The sequence below is a fragment of the Carassius gibelio genome, chromosome A12, assembly GCF_023724105.1.
Source record: "Carassius gibelio isolate Cgi1373 ecotype wild population from Czech Republic chromosome A12, carGib1.2-hapl.c, whole genome shotgun sequence".
In the NCBI taxonomy this organism is placed as follows: Eukaryota; Metazoa; Chordata; class Actinopteri; order Cypriniformes; family Cyprinidae; genus Carassius; species Carassius gibelio.
In genome coordinates, this window is record NC_068382.1 from 13,210,194 (window position 1) to 13,233,433 (window position 23,240).

General features: G+C 36.0%; 1 protein-coding gene across 5 annotated transcripts; it reads left to right on the top strand.

Moving 5' to 3' along the window:
- The first annotated feature begins 348 nt into the window (after positions 1–348).
- Positions 349–22,271, top strand: LOC128025201 (alpha-N-acetylgalactosaminide alpha-2,6-sialyltransferase 1). 5 transcript variants are annotated; one of them, XM_052611310.1, is made up of 14 exons: positions 349–840; positions 946–1,075; positions 3,944–4,040; positions 13,327–13,410; positions 14,827–14,888; positions 15,723–15,756; positions 15,933–16,131; positions 16,202–16,364; positions 19,731–19,899; positions 20,078–20,216; positions 20,609–20,709; positions 20,937–21,020; positions 21,125–21,224; positions 21,388–22,271. In XM_052611310.1, the coding sequence occupies exons 1-14, from the start codon at positions 559–561 to the stop codon at positions 21,559–21,561; spliced, it is 1,818 nt and encodes a 605-aa protein (XP_052467270.1). In that variant the 5' UTR covers positions 349–558; the 3' UTR covers positions 21,562–22,271. The 5 variants fall into 5 exon arrangements, with proteins under 5 accessions (XP_052467270.1, XP_052467271.1, XP_052467274.1 ...); XM_052611311.1 differs by lacking the exon at positions 13,327–13,410; XM_052611312.1 differs by lacking the exons at positions 349–840; positions 13,327–13,410 and adding an exon at positions 5,332–5,406 and having other exon boundaries at positions 1,026–1,075; positions 14,827–15,756.
- The last annotated feature ends 969 nt before the right edge of the window (positions 22,272–23,240 follow it).

Consider the following 23,240-nt stretch of genomic DNA (forward strand, 5'->3'; position numbering starts at 1 on the left):
AAATAATGTAAAGGTTTTGAGCGTACATTTAAATATATTCTCTGAATATTCCTATTCATTCATATAGCCTACATAATCTGCATTAAAAATACAAGCATTTCTTGACACTGATTGTTAAAAGTGTTTATTTTTATGTGTGTTTGCAAGATTTTTACAATTAGAAACGCATTTCTTTGTGATAGCTTGGTTGCCTTATATATATATATATATATATATATATATATATATATATATATATATATATATATATATATATATATATATTTTTTTTTTTTTTTTTTGACTGATTATTTCTAAAGCTTTTATTTTGAAAGCAGAACTTCCGCTGGGAGTAGCTCTAAAAAAAAAAAAAAAAAAAAAAAAAATCAATGTATATTTCTGCATGGACTTGTCAAGTGTAGTGATTAAAAAAAAGAGATAAATTCTTCGCAGTTACACGTTGTAAAAATATGCATGTATCAAAATACGCGCCTCAGCAGATAAGAAAACGCCTACGTCAGCGTTAGTTAATAATAAACGCAGTTAATCGGAGCGAACTAAGAAAGTTATTTCATAGATATGATGGATGGAACCTCAGATTTATTTTGGCCGGCGATGCTGTTTACGCTTCTTGCAATTATGGTAGGTGCAGTTTTTATGGGAAGAAATAAATCTCCTGCGCCGTCAAAGTGCTCCCATCAAACTAGCGCAGCTGCTGTGGAGGTGAGAGCTGGTCCAGACCTCGGAGTTTCCTCACAGTATCACCGGAACCATCAGAAGGACACCAGTCAACAGGACATTCAGCTGCAATCTAATGCAAAGAGCCTCGAAGCCAAAGATGAAACTATAAAACATGGAAAGGTAACGATTTATTCTGCTTTTGTAATTGTTTATAAGCCAAATGATAATTACAAACCAATGAAAACATCAAGGAAATGTAAAATGTTAATTCTATCTTCCCCTTAGGATTCAAACTCAGATAATGTGGAAAAAGCTAGCGAGTCAGATTCTCCAGTTCACTCCTCCATTGGACAGGAGGAGGATTCCTCAAAGTCTGGGATAAGGAACGCCCTGAAGGATTATGCTCAATCACCTGGTATAATAATACTAATAATAATTGTGTAGTAACTTCCTGTTTATCAGTCTTAATATATTTTTATTATTACAAATTGTAGAAAATACTTTTTGGGTTAACATTTCATAAGAATTAAGACTGAATTAAGAATAAGACTGGTTTTAAAGTATTTTTGAAGCGCAGTCCTGTGAATAGAAATGCATTTACAGAAGTTACTTGAGTTAAAATGTATTATAAAAATATTTTAACAACAAGAATTGTGTTGTATTGGAAAATGATATAATTTTTTGTCTCCTTAACATTAGGCTCCATAACACCCCCGCCCCCCCACCTCCTGCGCCATGCAATCCACATTATATTTATTGTTGTTAAATATAAATTTCATTATTGATTTTATTATGGTTTCATTGTTTCATTTGATACTGAGAAAAAAGTGAACTTGAATTAAGTGTAATAATTCAAGTTTATTTGTATAGCGCTTTTTACAAAATAAATCGTTACAAAGCAACTTTACAGAAAATTATGTTTCTACAATATTTAGTAGTAGCTAGTAGTTTGTGTACATTTGACAGGATTTTAGAAAAAATTAAAATAATAATAATAATACAAGACGTAGTCAGCTAGACGATGAACTATCAATATTATTAATTAAGTTATTATATGATTCAGTCACACATTTAGCAATAATTGTTAGTTCTGTTTGTTGATTCAAGGTAGCATCATCTGGGGTCCTCTGAGGGTCAGCATCATCTCTTCTCAGGTGTTCTGGATCCAGACTGGAGCTTGTTTAAATCCTAGTTACCATGGGATGTAAATCCCGTGGCGAAACATAGAAACAAAATACAGACATCATTAGCATAGCTGCTGATCCAACAAAGTAAAATTAGTTTAACCCAAGTTAATGAATAAAAATGCACCTTTGAACAGATGCAACTACACTCACAATTAAAAAGATACATTATTCGAATGCTTGGCGAAAGAGATGTGTTTTTAATCTAGATTTAAACAGAGAGAGTGTGTCTGAACCCCGAACATTATCAGGAAGGCTATTCCAGAGTTTGGGAGCCAAATGTGAGAAAGCTCTACCTCCTTTAGTGGACTTTGCTATCCTAGGAACGACCAAAAGTCCAGCGTTTTGTGACCTTAGGGTGCGTGATGGGTTGTAACGTGGTAGAAGGCTAGTTAGGTACGCTGGAGCTAAACCATTTAGGGCCTTATAGGTAAGTAATGATAATTTGTAACTGATACGGAACTTAATAGGTAGCCAGTGCAGAGACTGTAAAATTGGGGTAATATGATCATATTTTCTTGACCTGGTAAGGACTCTAGCTGCTGCATTTTGGACTACCTGTAGCTTGTTTATTGACGAAGCAGGACAACCACCTAGAAGTGCATTACAATAGTCCAGTCTAGAGGTCATGAATGCATGAACTAGCTTTTCTGCATCAGAAACAGATAACATGTTTCGTAGCTTGGCAATGTTTCTAAGATGGAAGAATGCAGTTTTTGTAACATTGGAAATATGATTTTCAAAAGACAAATTGCTGTCTAATATAACACCCAGATTTCTGACTGTAGAGGAAGTAACAGTACATCCGTCTAGTTGCAGATTGTAATCTACAAGATTCTGTGTAGTGTTTTTTGGTCCAATAATTAGTATCTCTGTCTTATCCGAATTTAATTGGAGAAAATTGTGTGTCATCCAATCTTTTACATTTTTAACACACTCTGTTAGCTTAGATAATTGGGAAGTTTCATCTGGTCTCGTTGAGATATATAGCTGAGTATCATCAGCATAACAGTGGAAGCTAATTCCGTATTTTCTAATAATATTACCAAGGGGCAACATATATATTGAAAATAGAAGGGGACCTAGGACGGATCCTTGTGGCACTCCATATTTTACTGATGATAAATGAGATGACTCCCCATTTAAGTAAACAAAATGGTAGCGATCGGACAGGTAGGATCTAAACCATCTTAGAGCCTGCCTTTGAATACCTGTATAGTTTTGTAATCGATCTATGAGTATGTCATGATCTATGGTGTCGAACGCAGCACTAAGATCAAGTAAGACTAGAAATGAGATGCAGCCTTGGTCCACTTTTGTGTACTTCAAATGTTAAAAGTATATATTTTTTACTTGCTAATATATAAAAAGCCACTAAAGTGTACTGAAGAGTCACTTACACTTTGTTTTTTTTAACGTACACTTAAAGTATGCACTTTGTAATTGTCAAATTAAAACTTTTAGTATATTTTAAATCATTTTTTTAATGATTTTTTTTGTCATACTTTAAAGAAGTACTGCACACTTATTTTGATGTGGTGACTAACATACTGGAGCACATTAGAATTTTAACTGTAATGTTATCTAATATTAAATTTAAATATAATATTTACTGTAAAATGTACTAATTAACACCTGGTTGAAATCACTTTCCAGGCCCTACAAACTATGTGCCACCATTAACCCCTGTCTGACGCCCCTGCATGTGTGTCAGAAGTGAGACAAAATAGTGTTAAAAATTATGATAATAAAAAATGTTTAAAGAACTACACTAATGCAAATAATGTTAAAGGGATATATGGTTGGCAAGGGTAATTTAATATGATTTTTGATTAAAAAAAAAAAGTGCGTCGTTTTCCATGTCAATGTGCAGTACACATGCAAACCGCTAGTCCGCTAGAGGGAACAAACAGTCTAGAACAGCGATTGCTATGGTTGAATGTGATAGAAAAAAAAATCCCTTTTGCACTATTTTATGGTGCGTCGCCCTATCACCCTAAAGAAGAAACTGCCCCTGAATTTTCTTATGTTTTGTGGGATAATATATTTGTGAACATACTGCAGTTGTTTGACACTGTATATCTTCCACTCTGCAATAGATGCCGAGAAGAAACCCTTGAGGTACATGGCTGGCATGCTGAGGACCTGCCAGCTTGAAAAGATGATGACCAAAGAAGATCTGGAGGAAGAGCAGAGGTGATACTTTCTTAACTAAAATGTCTTGTAATTTGTGTTGTTGGATAGGGAGAATATTAAAAGGGTAGTACAGGCAATTTCGGAAAGACTAGCAATAGCAAGCTAGGTTTGAAAGCAAGTTCCCCCTGCCACACCTCCTTCAAAACACATGAACAGCACAGGCAGACCAGACCCTAACCAGCGATACGATGATAGACGGCATTGGTGGAGGGTTGAATGCAATGCTGTCAGATTACTGCATGTCTCATTCACCGGTATGGAAGATAGTAATGGAAGAAATACATTTTCTAAGCTTTGAATCGATTGAACCAATTGCTTCACAAAATGATTCACGGTTTCGAAGTGCTTGAAACACCACATGCTGGGGATGACTGCTGGTTAAAACTGTGTAAATGCAATAAAAACTCATGCCAAAACAAGCACAAAAACCCATTGCAAATGTTTAATTGAAAGTATAATTCATTACATGCTATTAAAATAATAAAATACCATTAAATATGAAGTTTCTGAATAATATGTTTTTAATTGTGATTATTAATTTTTAATTGAATTAATATTCATTTTCAGGGCTTGTCTATACAGGCAAATTAGAGACTATTAACTACTACTCATCCTTTTAATTACACAAATGTTTCAATAAGAATGTACAGGTGCTGGTCAAATTGTGACTTAATCCAAATGCAATCACAAATCTTGCATTACCATTTGCATTTTCGCTTTCTTGAATGCACAGTGACTGCCAAATTTCAAATGAAAAAGCAAAGTCCTTTTGCAACTGTATTTCCCATGTCTTACGAGTTATGACCTTGTCATATTTAAAGGGGTCATAGGATGCCCATTTTCCACAAGTTGATTTGAATCTTTAGGGTCTTAATTAAAGGTAAATATCATACTTTGATTAAAATTTCTCAATAGTCGTGTATAAACACCATTTTTACCTTGTCCAAATCAGCTCTCTTTTCAGCACACTGTTCTAGTCCACGTTGCTTTAAATCCTAATGAGCTCTGCTGACCCTGCCCCTCTCTTCCGTGGACTGTAAACTTCAGCCGCGAAACATGCTAACTTAGCAAATATTAGGAAAGGCGATTTGCAAAGATTCATTAAAAACAAAAACAATATTCTCACTTCTTCTGTAGACCTTAGACAGATCGGGCATCAGTGTATTCCTTTTTATAAACGAAAGTTACATTAATTCTCTGCTTCATCAACGGCTCAGATGTTGGGAGTAAATGTCGACTGCTTTATATTCATTGTTACATCCAGTAACAGAACACCTCAATTGCTTAATAGGAGACATTCTTGTCTTCCCCTCCATCGGAGTCGACACAATGGCTGACTGATGACAGCTCACTCATAAGTCGTAAGGTAAGACGGACTTGTTAATCAACTATCCTGGGAGGGGCCTGTGCAGAACTACGTCATTCTGACAGGAATCTGAAAACAGCCTGATTTGAGAAAGGGGTTTTTAAAATAGGGATTAAAAAAAACACGGGGTGAATTCTTATCATTATAAAGTGGATGTGTACACACACTTCCAACACACATTTATGTTCAAACAACAACAAATGTGAACTTAGCATCCGTCGATGACCCCTTTAAATAGCAATATTAATTTCCACATCTGTTTTTTTTACTCTCTGCCGCATGTTACCTGCCAAAACTCGAATGGAATCGCAATTACAAGAAAACCTGTCAAATCCATATCAGGGGTTACTGATATATACTTTTATCAGTATACTATTGGGGCATATATTGGAAGTGACAACACTCACATATGATTGTGCCGAATGCTTTGAAAAGTGGACGTATTTGGTAAAGGCACAGCTAAAGGCAACTGCCACAAAACCTCACACAACTGAAGGCAGCAGCCAATCCGAGATACGTGTGAAGGAACAGACAACCTGGATCTATACTTATTCCACAACGGTAACCACAAAAGGTCAACATTCACCATTAACCAAATGCTTTTCACCTGCCTCATGATCTCTCACTGTTTACACTCCAATTGATGCATTAACAAATTTACACTTATTTACCAACTTACCTTATATTTTACTATAACTTGCTCACTGGTAACTGTCCGACTGATGCATGTGATCAGTGGCGTACCACACATCTGTGAGATCAGATTTTCAGATCCCAGTTTTATACCATTGGACAGATTCGGGAAGCACTGAATTAATCTATGAACTTTGAGAAAATTGCCACTGCTCTGATTTGTTTGTTTTTGTAACAATAGTAGGAGGGATCCTTCATCAATAATTATACACAAACATCTGTTATAGGCCCCTGGTCTACATATTTTATTTAACATTAAGCTCAATAAAGTTCATGCAGGTTAATGGCCAGAATACACCTGAGTTCAAACAATGACCTACATAAGCAAATTGTTGAAAAACTCTGCAGGACACCGGCCCTCCAGGACAGAGTTTGGAGACCCCAGCTTTAAATATATATAAACTACATTTTGAAGAAAAGCCAATTTTCTATTCTTCTTAACGTACCATTTTTTGATGATTAACTTGTTCTTTTTATCAACTGACTACCACAAACAAACAAGCAAACACTCTACCAAATGCATGGGCATTCTCAGTACTAAACTCAATAATCTTTCTTGTAATATAGTGCAAATTTATCGATCACTTTCAATTTCAAGAACGAACAAATTGAATTTGTTTTTTTTTTAAGTTTTAATGCATTAAGCCATATTAAGCATAACGATAATCAAAAAACGTGCTTCATTTGGTAACGACTTAATAAATTTTGTTTAATACAACGTTAAAAAATAGAATGTGTTCCTGTAGCTCAAGTGGTAGAGCATTGCATTAGCAAGTGCAAAGTTGGGGGTTCAAATCCCAGGGAACACATGTTAGGAGAAAATTGTTAGCTTGAATGCATGTAAGTCATTTTGGATAAAAGTGTCTGCTAAATGCATGAATTTAATTTAATTAAAAAAATGTTATTTAAGCCTAACAATATAAACATATTAGGATACACCAACAAAACTAAGTTTAAAGGGGTCATAAACTGAGAAATCTAAATTCCCTTTATCCTTTGACATAAGACGTCATTGTACTATAAGTTTCAGAACTTCTTGTAAGTCTGAAAACAGCTTAAATTGAAGCCAATCTGCCAAAAAGAACACCTGCTTTGACAGCACTGGCTGCTTAGTGCTGCTCACTGCTTCTAGACATGGAAAGGGTAGGGTTATTTGGACGAGGATGGATGTTTGAGCACAGTCTGTTTTTTGCTTGTTGAGGATCAAGATGAAAGAATGTCACTTCACACCCTCATCTCCAACAAAAAATGGGGCCCAATATTATGAAGTGCCATTTGTGCCAACTCTAAGTCTTAGGAGAAGGAGCCGTCTACCCTTCTGTTGCTGTCAGTTTTTGAATGGGATTGATAGAGATGGCAGACTACGGACCGGTGTTGTGAAATATTCAGTTCCCATGAATTACTGTTTGAGTGGGTGGAGTTTACATGAATATTCATTAGTTCCCCATTTTGTGGGCATGTCCTTGAGATGACATGCAAATGAATGGAACTGAAAATATTAAAGTAGGCTCCTCAAATAGCAACTTATTTTAATGGATTATTTTGAAAAGGTAACAAAGTTTAAAATTTTAACCATTAAAGCATTAACTGCAACAGTTTCGAAACAATGCATAGTTTGTGTAATATAAAGTGTCTGTGCTGTTCTGCCTTATTGATTACAGGCACACAGCAGAGAAAACAAGCGAATAACCTGTGCTAACCCTGGCTATTATAGTTTCAACAATCAACAATGAACTGACTTTAACTGATAAACTGACATTTTCTACTGTCCTCTTGCATTATCAGCACACGTTTTTCCTGTTTGACACTGTAAAGCTGCTTTGACGCAATCTGTTTTGTATAAAGTGCTATATAAATAAAGGTGACTTGACTTGGCTTGACTCTTTGATGTGTTTATAGTTTTATAAATTTAAACTGGGAGACTCTAATTTTTGTTTGAGAAGTTTGATTAGTAGCCTACCTAGATGCCATTGGTGACTAGTACTGCAGTGTGTTTACAACAATGCTTGAAATAAACCTCTACAAATATATCTGTGGCCTAATAAAATGTATATGAGCAAGCCTAGTGTGAGTATCCTGTCTTCCTTTTTTCGTATTACACTGGATATCATGTAGAATTATAATTAAATTCACACAAGTAATTGTGCATTAAATACACAAATGTGTCATATTTCCTTTTTATTATATATATATATATATATATATATTAAAACATCAAAATCTTTCCACATTCACCTTTTTAAGACTCACCAATCTCCAATAGACTATAATAGATTAAAAGGTATAAATCCTCCTAAAAATGACAACCCTGTCATTATTTACCCTACCCGTTCGAAAAGTAAAACCCTGACACATTTCTACAGAAGAATGAGTCATACAACCTTGAAACAACATGAGAGTGAGTGATTTTTTTATTATTTTTGAATGAACTATCCCTTTAAAATGTACCTACAAAATCATATTTAATGTTTTTCTTTATTGTTTAGTTAGTCAAATCTTTGACCATTTGTTGCACCGAAAAATTTTAATTTCTACTTTCATGTCATGTGTTTAAGAATGGTGTGTAAAAGCATTCAAAATGTAATAATCCACAGTGTTGTGTTAATGATGTGTAACATTTGAAAATCTTATTCAAAAATGTTTTCATCCGTACTGTACAATGAAACCCTTTCTGATCTTCAACATTGTTGGGCAGGGATTCCCAAACATTGTTCTCAGCCAAACTCTGAGATTAATCTCAAGATCCTCCTGAGATTAATATTTTCTAAGATTAATTAAAGAGAGCCAGGATGACAAGGAGGATCCGGAGGGCCAAGGCAGAGCAGATGGCTCAGGCAACCGAGGCATAGGCGAGGATCTTAAAGGCCGTGGTGGAGCCGGAGCAACAGGGGACCAAGGTGGAGATGAAGCCCGGTGGAGTGATGAGGCGCAGCCGGAGAAGTGGAGTTCTGAGGCGATGTTGGGTTCACAACTGACCTAAGGGGAACCGGAGGGACGAGGGAGCCTAGCGGAGCTGTTGGACTGAATGGACAGCAAGAGGTGGTGGTGAAGACTGATGAAGAGGTGGTGGGAGAGGGAGGCTGGATGGGAGCTTTGAGCAGACTGAGGGTTCAGGTATGGTGTGTTGCCTCACACACCAGATGGCTACTCCCAACGTTGGCAGTGCCAGAGATAGGGGAATGACTTCCATGGTCATGATGGGGCATACAGACATTTCAGGGCAGATAGACAGTTCGGAAACAGCCTCCTTGGCCGTAATAGGACAGATAGAGACTTCAGACTTTGACGGGAAACTGGTTAGTTCTAATTAAAAGTCTATCAGATCCCCTGAATCCTACCTCAGTTCACCTTCAGTGGTGGTACAGTGGGAGGGGCATTCCTCCATGTCCTCGCTCCCCACTGTGAGAGCCTACAATCATTCCTCATTGCCGGCTCTCACACCTGGTCTGACGATTTGTGAGGCTTTGGCTATGGAGTCTCAGCTCTGTTGCTCTTACATGCGATGGCTCGTTAGTCATGGCGGGCTTTGGCTGGCTGTCTGTGACGGGCTTGTGCAAACGTTCCGTGCTGTGGGGTGATGTCCGGCTGGACTCTGATTCTGGAGTGGGGCTGGCAAGACCGATGGTGAATGGACGGTCATTGCTCACCAGCGCCCACTCCATGAAGGCAGCGAAATCCCCTTGAGGTCCACATCCGGAAAACTGCTCTCTGCATGCAGTGTGATTTTGCCAAGTAAGACATGTTCCTGGATCAACACTGCTGTCCAAAAATATAGACCTAGCCCAATCCCTACTCCTAAACCTAACCCTACTGTTTATTAAATCATAAAATCAGAGGGAAATGATAGGTAAATATCAAGAGTGTAGAAGCATCTAACCCTGATTGTAAGCCTAAAACTGACATTTCTTGAAAACTGGAATGTTGTTCTAGGATCAACAAGGATGTTGATTCAGGAACATGTTGTAGTGAAATCATTCACCGTGAAAGACACTTCATTGTTCTCGAGTTTGCACAAAGGGATGTGCCTACGATGCAGATAAAAGGCTCTGGCATTACAGTAGATGGGCACTTTGATAGGCCTTTTTTAAAACTGTCCATGGGACAAAGTGGGTTTTCTTTATCCGATGCACTTCGAGCTTTGTAATTTTTTTGGTTTGTGTGTTATGCGACAGGGTCAGCTACTCCAGGCTATTCTCTTCTTACTCTAGAACAAAAGACTCTTTTGATAGGATTTGGAACCTGCCAGCCAATCAGAATTGAATATTCAGACAGCGTTTTTAACCTAAATCACAGCAGTGTACATCTATGAAGGATGTACAGTAGGCTGTCAAACACATACTGTTAGCCAATCATAGCAGTGGATGTTACTTCCAAGTCTACAATCTGCCATTCATATTCAAACAGAGAGTTCTGATGAGGGGGTCAAAACGGGACAGAAAATATCCTATTACTTCTAAATTGTTGTTATTTGTTTGTTTGTTTTGATGTAGAACTTTTGATAACATTATAAGTGGGTCTCAGAGAACAGTACAAAAAAAGGCAGATTTTCCTAGTTGATGATTTAGAACATTATTAAGCCATGTTAATAGTTTTCCCACTCACATTTCCACTTTAATGCATTACCTTTGCGCTCATGTCTAGCGTCTTTTCTTCTGCCAAGTCCGATGTGTTCCTAGGTCAACATATTTTGTTGACCCTGGAACAACATTTTACTCCAAAAATATATTCTTAACCATATCCCTACACCTAAACCTAACCTTAACCATGAGTAATCCCTAAAATCAGAGGAAATGATAGATGAATGACACTGATGTACAAGCACCAAATACTGATTTTAAGCATAAACTTCACAAAATCTATAAACTGATTCTTCAAATCTGATTGGTTAATCACAATGTTGTTCCAGGGCCAACAACGATGTTGTCCCAGGAACATGTCTCACTTGGTAAAATCAGGTTAGGCTCTTCTTACTACACTCAAGTCAAAAGAAGTTAAAAAAAGAGACCTTAAGTTTTTTCAAATCCCACTGCCGTGTCTTTCATATTTCAAAGCAAAAACATGTTCTGTGTGATTTGCGAATGCCTTTAGTATGTCAACAGTGGCTGCGGGGGTGTCCCGTATACCAATACACATGACCATACAGAAAATCAAATAACCCTATCTTTCTGCCCCGGATGACACTTCTCCAGTCAGACCTAGACGCAGCTGTCACAGAACATGCCACAGCCAAGGTGAGTAACTTAACGTTAAAAATCTTGTGCATCAGTTGCAGTGTACGGTGGCTGTCAGCAGTGAGAGATCTTGAGGCAAAGTGTGCTCCACTACAGAGAATTTAAGAGAGAGAATTTACTATAATACAATAAGTGTGTACAATTGCACTGTTTGCTCGTGTGCATCAGTCTGAGTGCAAACAGTTAGAGATGTTGAGGCAGGTGAAAGGGTTTGATTAATGGTGAATTTTGACCTACTGTGAGTGCATGCCCCATAGAATAGTCCCTCCCCTGACACTGATTGACAGGTTTCTGTGCAAGTCATCGAAAATTCAACTCCTAAAGCAATTGCGATTCCAGTTGAGTTTTGGCAGGTTACATGCATGATGCAGACAAAGTGAAAAAGCAGACTTGGTAATTAAAGGGGGGGTGAAATGCTATTTCATGCATACTGAGTTTTGTACACTGTTAAAGAGTTGGATTCCCATGCTTAACATGGACAAAGTTTCAAAAATTAAGTTGTACGTTTGAAGGAGTATTTTTGTTCCAAAAATACTCCTTCCGGTTTGTCACAAGTTTCGGAAAGTTTTTTTCGAGTATGGCTCTGTGTGACGTTAGATGGAGCGGAATTTCCTTATATGGGTGCTAAGGTCACTTCTCCCGGAAGTTTAGCAGAGCAGAGACGAGACATTCACTGACCAGAGCGAGAGACCGAAATGTCACAAAAGAAGTGTGTTTTTGGTTGCGAGGGCAAGACAACCCTGCACAGATTACCAAAAAAAAAAAAACATCAAGTGGATGGATTTTATTTTTACAGAGCATCAAGGGAGTTGTGCAAGTGTTTGTGTTTGTTCCCCTGCATTTCGAAGATGCTTGTTTAACAAACAAGGCCCAGTTTGACGCCGGATTTGCGTATCGTTTATTTCTTAAGGATAATGCAGTCCCAACAAAAAAGGGTCACGATCGTGTGTTGGAACTGCAGGTGGTAAAACTGCTTCAAATATCTCTGTGTTGTTAACTTAGCTATCGGCGCGTAAGCACATCAAGTAAACCTTGTACACCTTTAAAGAAAAAAAGACGACATAAAGTGGAACTTAGTCATTTTCCAAAACCGCTAAGTGTAACGGAGGCCAGCGAGAAGTGCTGTGCAGGTAAACCTCCCCGATCTCAAGAGACGCACTAGCAACAGACGCTAGTGGCTGTAGCCATTTAGCCTCCTTGTTAGAGGAGACCCGGGTTCGAGCCCCGCTTGGAGCGAGGATCGTCAGAAAGGACCCGGGAGAGAGTGGTTACATAAGCAAATATATACAGTTTCAATACATACCACATAGAGACGCTGTTGTATTCATTGCTGCTGCTGCTCTCGTTCAGTTTCAGCCTCGGGATCTGATTCTGGATCATAAATAAACAGCTGAATCTGACTTTTAACCATGGTTTGTTTTGGATGATGTTTTTTTTTTCCTCACGGTAATGTCACAACTTCCAAACGCTCTCAACGTAAAAGCCTACTCGCGCTCGTGATTCTTTAGCTCCGCCCACACGTCACGCCTCCAGCCGGTCGTGTTTTTCCGAAAAAAATCGGCACAGACTATTTTTCTCTTATAAATATAATAAAACTAAATTTTTTTGAGATATGACGGATGCAGTACTACTCTATAGGTACTCAAGATTAACAGGAGATTGAGTGAAAATGAGCATTTCACCCCCCCTTTAAATGTTGCTATTTAAATATGACAGGGTCATAACTCATAAGACTTGGAAAATACAGTTGCAAAAGGACTTTGCTTTTTCATTTGAATTTTGACAGTCATTGAGCATTTGTGACTGTCAATTGCGTTTGGATTATGTCACAATTTATGTGCCCACAATTTGAAAATGCAATAGAAAATACAATTTGCAATTCATTTTGAAAATAGTCTGCAATATTCTTCCATACACCGATGAGAAATCATTATTATTATAACACAATAAAACAATATTTTACTAATAATGCCTTACTTTCTTGCTCGTTCTGCAGTTGCATAATGGAACGCACTGATGATGTGTCATGTCTGCACAACAGGGTTTGCAGAGTTATGCAAATACATACATTGAGAGGCAGGTAGGACAGCCTATCGTAATCTTTGGACCAAAGAATTTTTATATAAATGAATACAAATAAATTTAGACCACTTAACTTAGTGATTGCTATCGGGATGTGAAGAGACTTTCAACCAGCATAACAAAAAATGTTTTTGAACCAAATGACCAACTCTGCTTTTAAAAGTAATGCATTATAATATTGTGTGAGGCTTACTCCCTAAAACACTAACTAATTGCATGACTAAACTTACTTTTCACTTTTTTTTACACATCATACCTGAATAGTTATGCATTACATTACTTTTGGGTGACTTTTTCTCATCTGGGGTGGGCTTGCTTGCTTGTTCTATTTTTGGGAAATGTAAAAGGCCTTTCATTCCCTCAGGTTGGAGGAAATGTTTCATTTGTTCTCAAGAAACACAAATGTTATGTTTATATAAAGTAATTTTTGCTTAATGGTGTTATTGAATTGGACCATCGAAGGTCTGCAGTAATAATGCATTGGTTAATAAAATGGGATTAAATAGAAAAAATATTTTTGTGGTAACATATTTAATTATTGCAGGTATGAATTTCACTGTTTTTATTCATTTTGAGGAATACTGAATCTCTTTTTGCGCAAATGTGATGAGTACATTTATGTTAATCTAGAAATGCAGTAAGCAGAGCACACAATGCTGCTACACTTACTCCCGGTTTCTCTCAACATGAGTCAGGAGAGCTGTCAGTCAATAATTGGGAAAACAAAGTAACTAGCATTACATATTAAAAAAATGTAAAAGTAAAACTTAAAAATTAACATGTTACATTACTAGTTACTTTATAAAAGTAATTTGAATACATAATCCATGTCTCCTGTAATGTGTTACTTGCAACACTGATTATAAATGTATTTACTGTAACATTTGTTCAGTTCAATGCACCATGTATAAAGTGTAAGGTTCACCTTGAGTTATTCATCAAGTCTTAATCTTGTTTACTTTGTATTTTGCTTTTCTAGTTTGTTCTCAGAGACTTCAGGATGTTTTTTCATATCTTGATGATTTATATGCCATACAAACAATCAGTTTGTATTCACTCCCTCCACCCATAACAAACATTTTGAAACAAGTTTTCTTTAATAGTATGCAAACAGTTCTGTCAAGCATGTTCACTTTAATACTCTACGTCCATGATTTTAATATGTGTTTCAGGCTATTCAAGTTTTCTGTTTGCCCATTTTTCAACTCTGCACAGTTGTTCAGAAAATTCTCCCAGGTCCTGCACTCTTTTGTTTTCCAGAATTGTAATTATATTCAGGCATATTTGAACCCTTTCCAGCAGCCAGTGACTGTCTGTCTTTTTACGCTAAACTTACTGACACAACCGTAGATATTAATTTACAAACTGAACATCTGAGACATGTTTTTAATAAAGTGTACATGTTTTGTTTCAGGGTTCAGCGAGAGCAGTTAGCTGCCATCTTCCAGCTGCTCAAAGAGAAACAAGACACATTTGGTGAGGTGACAGAGAGCGATTTACAAGAACAGCTTAAACTCTATTCTGTTTAACAAATCAGCAAATAAAACTGTACTGACAAACACTAGATTCTAGATTCAAATTCTAGATTCAAATACCATTTTAAAGGAGCTTTCAAGTTGAAATCAGTGACTTCAATGAACCTATTCCCTGAAATATTTGATTGTGTGAAAAAGGGTTTGTTTATGAGTTATATGTATATTATATGCATTTATTGGTCATTATTATACACAATATAAGTAATGAGGAATCACAAAATCTAGAAATGTTCAGTAGAAAACGAGTCTTCTTTTTATTTATGATTTAGCTTCAATTAATGGTTATGGTGCATGTCAGTTCAAACCAAATCCATGTTAAATAAAGTATGATCTAAACTGAAATAAAATACTAAATACTAAATCAGCGAGTATTACTCACTCTAGCTGTCAGCTGTCTATCTTACATAGTGACATTGGGATTCTTTAAGTTACTAGTATGACAAATGGACAAATTATGCTTTTTGCTTTATTTTATATTTTTTATTATTTACCAGTATTGTTTTGTTTAAACACAGCTTATAGATCTGTGCTGGCCAAAGGCCAATAATATTATTCATAGCGATGGGCGGACTGTAATGCAGATGTAAACACCTGGTTGATGATGTAATGAATTTGAATAGGTAGGTAGATTATAAAACACTGTTACAAACAGTAACATCTTTCACACAGTTCACAGTTCTGCATTTGGCCAGACTGATCAGACTGTCTTGAAACATGCAGAAAAAATTGACTGCTATTAGTCTTATTCTGACTTGCTCTGTGCTGCTCTATCTAGTGCTTTGGATGAATCTCTCTGAACAGTTTCACAGGTAAGAAAGCAACTAGATAAATATCTTAAAAATATTTTATTTGTCTTAAAGGTGTAATTTTGATATTCTGATGACTTATATTTGGGTTTTAATACTTTTTTTGTGAAATATTTGTTGGTCTAGATTACCACAATAAGTTTATTCCTATTTATTCTATACACTTTCCTCCTAATTAGCAAAATTGTCATCATTTCTGCATTGATTTTATCACCACTTGGAACTACAAGTAAGTACGAAACAGAAAAACCCATTTACCCCACTGAGCGAGAAGTCAACATAACACCTATTCCGGTTCTCTATAAGAAAAATTTTACAAAACTTCCAGTGTGGGATTTCGAAGATGTTTATTTGCGAAGCAATGAAGCAAGAAGACCTGTAAGTGCTACTTTTCCAATACCATTCTCACTGTGAAATTGTGAAGTCATTTTGATCAGCTTTTCTGTAGACCTGTCCAGAATCCCTTCAAAACAAAGAGGATCCCAAGTTCAAGGAGGCAACACTTCCTGACATTCAGCTGTGGCTGTACAAAGGACTACTCAACATAACAGAATGGAATCGATTAGCACACTTCAACAATCCCTTCGGCTTCATGGAATACAAGTACAATGGTGATAACCTAATGCAAATTTAAGATTAATTTCTGGCAAAATAAGGGTGTGTAGAATCCTGAGTATGTTTGAGAAAGGGGTGCAGTAGGTTAATATTAGCTTTATGTCATGGAACACTGTAAACAATGGAAACGGACTTCTGTTTCTTTAGTTAAACATTATGGCTACAGTACAGGTTTAGATTAAAGAATAAAAGGGCACATGAATTAAAAAATTAAATAATTTATAATAAACTGCAATTTTACATAGAATTTGAAATTGTTGGGTGCTTTCACATTAGCAATTTTGGTAGGGTGACCATATTGTAGCTTTCCAAAAAGAAGGTGCCTAAAAGGGGTGCAGGGTACATAGCAAGTTTTTTTTTTTTTGGTGTTCGTTTATAATAAATAAAAATAAAACAAGTAGGCACAATGGAAAAAAGAATAGTTATATAGTTATATAGTATGGCACAGTGGTTTATATGCATATTTATCCATAAACGGGTAAATATTAATTCTGCTGTTAAAAACAAACAAAGAAACCATGTAGGAGAGTGGTTATTATGTGCAAACACTGAGAAACTTGATATTATCTATATGTAACTTTCACTATACACTCTCACTATTTGAGCAGTGTGCACATGTAAAAAACAAACAAACAAAAAAACAAACAAGTAAAATAAATAATTATATTCTGATTTGGAGTTTATGGCATATAAACGCGAACATCAACCCAATCACTTTATTAAGCGTTCATGTAAACACTACAATCAGATTCACCAATCGTAATGAATTCAGTCCGATCCAACCAAAAAGTGTGCATGTAAACATAGCCAGTGTGTGTGATTGCGAAATCGAAAGTGAAAGTAAACAGCGTGAACGCTCATTCAAAAGTGCTTTAAATATTCTGCATACTGAGAGCTGCTCCTGATGTCTATATACAAATTCTATAATACAATATTAAAATGTTTAAAGTGGGTGGACATGAAAATCGCGGGAGTGAAACAAGTGTTGCGGGAGCAGGCAGCAATGGTCAGAGATTCGGAAAGAGCAAGATTAAGAAAACAAAAGAAGACATTTTGGGCGATGAAAATAGCAAAAAGTTACTTTGTTGTCATGACAGCGAATCCCATAAATATCTAAAACAACTGTCATGATTTTAATGCTTTTTTAAACAGAAGAATTCATGTGTTTTTATAAAATTGTTCATTATAAACATTTATTTTAAGTCCTCTAAAGATTTGCCCCCCCCAATGTTTCACTTTGTCTCATTTAATTCATTTTATATGTGCACACACACACACACATACACACTCGGTCACTTTATTAGGTAAACCTGTTAAATTTCTTGATAACACAAATTGCTAATCAGTCAATCCCATGACAGCAACTCAATGCATTTAGGCATCTAGATGTGGTGAAGATGACTTGAAGTTCAAACTGAGCATCAGAATGGGGAAGAAAGGTGAATTAAGTGACTTTAAACGTGGAGTGGTTGTTGGTGCCAGACGGGGTTTCTGAGTATTTCAAAAACTGCTAATCTACTGGGATTTTCATTTACAACCATCTCTAGGGGTTTACAGAGAATGGTCCAAAAAAGAGAAAATATCCAGTGAGCGACTGTTGTGTGGACGAAAATTCCTTGTTAATGTCAGAGGACAATGGGCAGACTGGTTAGAGATGATAGAAAGACAACAGTTACTCAAATAACCACTTGTTACAACCAAGGTATGCAGAATACCATCTCTGAACACACAATACGTCAAACCCTGAAGATGGGCAACAGCAGCAGAAGACCACAACGGGTGCCACTTCTGTCAGCTAAGAACAGGAAACGGAGGCTACAATTCACACAAGAAAATAGAAGAATTGGACAATAGAAAAAAAATGGACAATAGAAGATTACAGGAAATACATTGCCTGGTCTGATGAGTCTCAACATTGTCTTGTCTCAATGGTTCAGGCTGGTGGTTGTGGTGTAATGGTGTGGGGAATATTTTCTTGGTACACTTTGGGCCCTTTAGTACCAATTTGGCATCATTTAAACACCATAGCCTACCTGAGTATTGTTGCTGATAATTTCCATCCCTTTATGACTACAGTGTACCCATCTTCTGATGAATACTTCCAGCAGGACAATGCACCATCTCACATAGCTCAAATCATCTCAGACTGGTTTCTTGAACATGACAATAATTTCACTTTACTCAAATGGCCTCCACAGTCACCAGATCTCAATCCAATAGAGCAGCTTTGGGATGTGGTGGAACGGGAGATTCACATCATAGATGTGCAGCTGACATATCTCCAGCAACTGCGTGATGCTATCATGTAAATATGGACAAAAATCTCTGAGGAATGTTTCCAACACCTTGTTGAATCTATGCCACGAAGAATTAAGGCAGTTCTAAAGTCAAAAAGGGGTCCAACCCAGTACTAGCAAGGTGTACCTAATAAAGTGGCCAGTGAGTTTGTGTGTGTGTGTCTGTGTCTGTGTGTTTGTGTATCAGGGTTGCCAACTCTCACGCATCTGGCGTGACACTCATGCTTTCAGCATCAATCTCACGCTGAAGTGCAAGCATGAGTGTCATGGCAGATGTGTGAGAACTGGCAACCCTGGTGTATGTGTGTGTGTGTGTGTGTATGTATATATATATATATATATATATATATATATATATATATATATATATATATATATATATATATATATAAACATTGTGCCACAAACACTGCTGATTGAGCTATACTTGCAACCTTAAAATATTCCCTTAGTTCTAGTTCCCTCTAGCTCAGTGGTTCCCAAACCTGTCCTGGCGTACCCCCAACACTGCACGTTTTCTTTGTCTCCCTAATTAAACACATCTGATTCAACTCATCAGCTCATTATCACATGGGTTAATGAGCTGATGAGTTGAATCAGATGTGTTTAATTAGGGAGACAAAGAAAATGTGCAGTGTTGGGGGTACGCCAGGACAGGTTTGGGAACCACTGCTCTAGCTAATCCAAAAATGAATATTTGCTAAAAAAAAAAATTTACACTCATGCCAATAAATATGTTGATGAGGTTGTTTCTTCATTACTTGTTCATCTATGGATCCTCTGCAGTGAATGGGTGCCGTCAGTAATGCTTATATAAGGTGTTTGAACTCTTATTTCTGACCGCACCCATTCACTGCAGAGAATCTATTAGTGAGCAAGCGATGCAATGCTATTTTTTCCAAATCTGCTCTGATGAAAAAAAAAAAAAATCTCCGCTACATAACGGTTTGCTGGTTGAGGGTGACTACATTTTCATTTTTTGACCAACAATTCTTTTAAGTTTGGATGACCTCTAACCCAATGCACTTTGCATTCCTTTACATGCATTTTTTCCCCCCACTGAAGAAGTAAAAGGAGCTGTGGATTTGATACCAAAGCCTAAGTTTCCAATATTACTGCCTGTGCCTGAAAGTTCAAAGGATGGCTGTATCCGATGTGCTGTTGTGGCCTCTGGAGGGATTCTCAATAACTCAAAGATGGGCAAAGAGATAGACTCCCATGATTACGTTTTTCGGTAAGAGTAAATGTTGTAAAATAAAATAAAATTTGTAAAAAATGGCTAAGGTAGAGTTGACAACTGAATGAATTAGATATGTTAATGATAATATACACCAATAACAGATGCTACATTAACAGTTATTCTAAGGTTGTGACTGTGTGAAACTGTTCTGAAACTGTTTATTTTTAAACAGAGTAAATGGGGCTGTTATTCAAGGTTACGAGGAGGATGTTGGAAATAGAACATCAGTCTATGTACATACAGCTTTTTCCTTATATAGTTCCATACTGACATTAAAACAGTACGGGTTTCACAATATTCCACAAGATGAGGTCAGTATATTTTACAGTTTTGCATGCAGAGAATTATTAATATAAGTACACTACAGAACTGTACACTATAATTCACTATAATATAATATTATGATTTTTTATTTTTAAAAGAAGTCTCTTACGATTACCAAAGTTCCATTTATTTGATCAAAACGTATAATAAATATAGTAAAATCACTTATAAGTAATATTACAATTTAAAACACCTGTTCTCTATTTGAATTTATGTTCAAATGTAATTTATTCCTGTGATGGCAAAACTGAATTTTCAACAGCCGTTACTAAAGTCCTCACTGTCAAAAATGATTTTGTGTGGTTAAATGTTTTCGTAACATTTTGTAAACAACTAAATGTTTTGCTGAGAGAAGTGACATACTGGTGTTTTTCAATAGGATATTAAATATGTAATGATCCCTGAAGGCCTGAGGGACTATGAGTGGATCCAAGGCCTTTTGCAGGGAAAAGAAGCAAATGGGTCATTCAAGGGTGTGAGGTACAGTAAAATTAACACAGAAGTCTTTGGAGCTATATATAGTGCCAAACTTAATCATATAATAGGGTCAAACTTTATTCCTAAGCGGTGGAGGTAACAATTAAAGTGGATATTGTGAGTGAAGTGGTGTTTACAATGCTTGGCTCCAGCTCAATATGATAAGGGGTTAAAATGTATCGTTATTGATTTGTGAAAAAAAAAAGACATTTGCATTTATTCTTCCACAGGCCACTGAAATTTTTCAATGGGAATTTTAACGAGAGCGGATTCTATGTTCTTCATCCTGATTTTCTTCGATACATTCGCAACAGGTAACATTTATGTTAAAGTGACCGGTTTTGTCTATAGTCATACAACAGTCTTAGCATGATCTCTTTTGAATAACCCTTATTTTTTATCTAATATATAAAAACAGATTCATGCCATCCAAACAAATGCAGGGCAAATACTGGGCAATGTACAGACCGACCAACGGAGCGTTTGCTTTATTCTTGGCTATTCACACATGTGACATTGTAAGTAAAGGCATTATTAATTTTCTATTCGTTCATCAGCTTGTTCTTGGTTTGTAGTTGTTTAACACTGGAAGTACTCTATTTTCTGTTATCCTATTTTTTTGTACATATTTTAGTAATAGTTTTTGAAAACTAAATGAAAATGTTTTGTTCTCAACATTAGGTGGATGCCTATGGATTTATCACAGAAGACCACCATAAGTACTCCAACTATTATTATGAAAAGTTAAAAAGAACCAGTGTAATTTTCTTTATTAACCATGACTATGGCCTGGAGATAAAGACTTGGAAGAAACTAAATGACTCTGGAATCATTAGACTCTTCCAAAGGCACTGATACATCAAAAGCAGAAGGAGGCTGTCTGTCATCTCGGCAGGCATTACTTCAAAAGATATTACCAAGTTATGATTCTGAAAGAAGCTGTGTCTCGGTTACATGCAGGAAAGATGAACAAAATCTTTCTTATAAAGCTAGGGACTGAAGCTAAATGAAACATCTGTAATATGCTGCAAGAGAAAGCTACTAGTTTATATATATATATATATATATATATACATATGTATGTATGTATGTATATACATTTTTTGTGCAGTTTTTATCTTTAATTATTGTTCATTACATTTGATAAAACCCTTTTTACTTAAAAAAAAAATGTTTTCTTGCAAATGCAAAACAGATCAATATTTTCCAAAAACCAAGGTTTATACAAAAAAATTGGACCAACTTTATAAAAGGTTTTTATTTATATAGCTCTATTTCCTATAAAAATAAATGTTCAGTTGATTCTATATAATATATATGGCAGATACTGTGGCACTTCATCAAAAGGGCTGTGATATCAAGATAACCCAGAAGTACTGATAAACCGAAACCGATTTATGGGTAATGGTCTAAAATTGGTCAAAGTCCTATGCAGCTACAGAAAATATCTGGTTCATGATTTGCTACTAAAGGAGAATCCAGTTACTATTTTCACCTACATTCTACACCCTGGCCTGCACTGTGAACGATTATTATTGTTTTCAATAAAATTGTGAAAACCACAATGATTTGTGTGTTATTAGTTAAGTCAGATTGTGTTTATCTATAATTGTTCAAAAAGATTTGAGATTATTCAGCAATGCAAAAATTCAGATATTTTCAAAGGTTTCACAAATGTATTCTTGTCGCTGCTCTGAAGACTATACAGACTTTGAGGAAACTGTGTGACTTTGGAATCATCAAAAACAACGACTCCAAAAAAAAAAAAAAAAAAAACATCAAACGCAGAAGACTCTGTATGCTTTTACAGTCTTTGTGAAGAACAGGCTGTGTTGGAACATTAATCTTTAATGTGTATGTTTTACACGTGCAGAGGTGTAAAAAGTACTTAAACATTTTACTCAATGAAAAGTACGAGTAAAATTTAAAATGTACAGCTTTAAATTGTACAAAACTAAATGCACAGGTCAATAACATAACAAACATAAACAAACAAAGATAAATCCAGTGCAAGGATAAATACATTTTATAAACTCATAAACATAGGATGACATGAGGGTGAGTAAATGATGAGAGAATTTTTGAGTGAACTAGTCCTTTGAAGAGCAAGATGTGATGCAGAGGCTAAAACATATTCCAGACAGACTACAAGAATGTGTTGCATTAATGAAGAGAGTCATAGAATTAAAACATTAACATTTGGAAGGCCATTTTTTTTTGTTTGTGTTGTTTATTCAACATCACTGTCTAAGGACAATTAAACTTTTAATTGTTTATTTGGTATTCAGAGTTTTTTTTTTTTTATCTCAGCAAAGATTGATAAATAATTATTTTTGACTAATTAGATTAATTAATAAGCAAACCATATAATTATTAAGATAAGAAAAATACTCAATGCAACTTTGCTTCTTCAGTATGCATCCTTAGATTTGATAGTAAACTTTTGAAGCCAGACTTTTAACTGATTAAAGTCACTACTGAAGTAGAAATGTTGGTGCCAACGCATGAAAACATTGATGACTGGTTTTCAGATA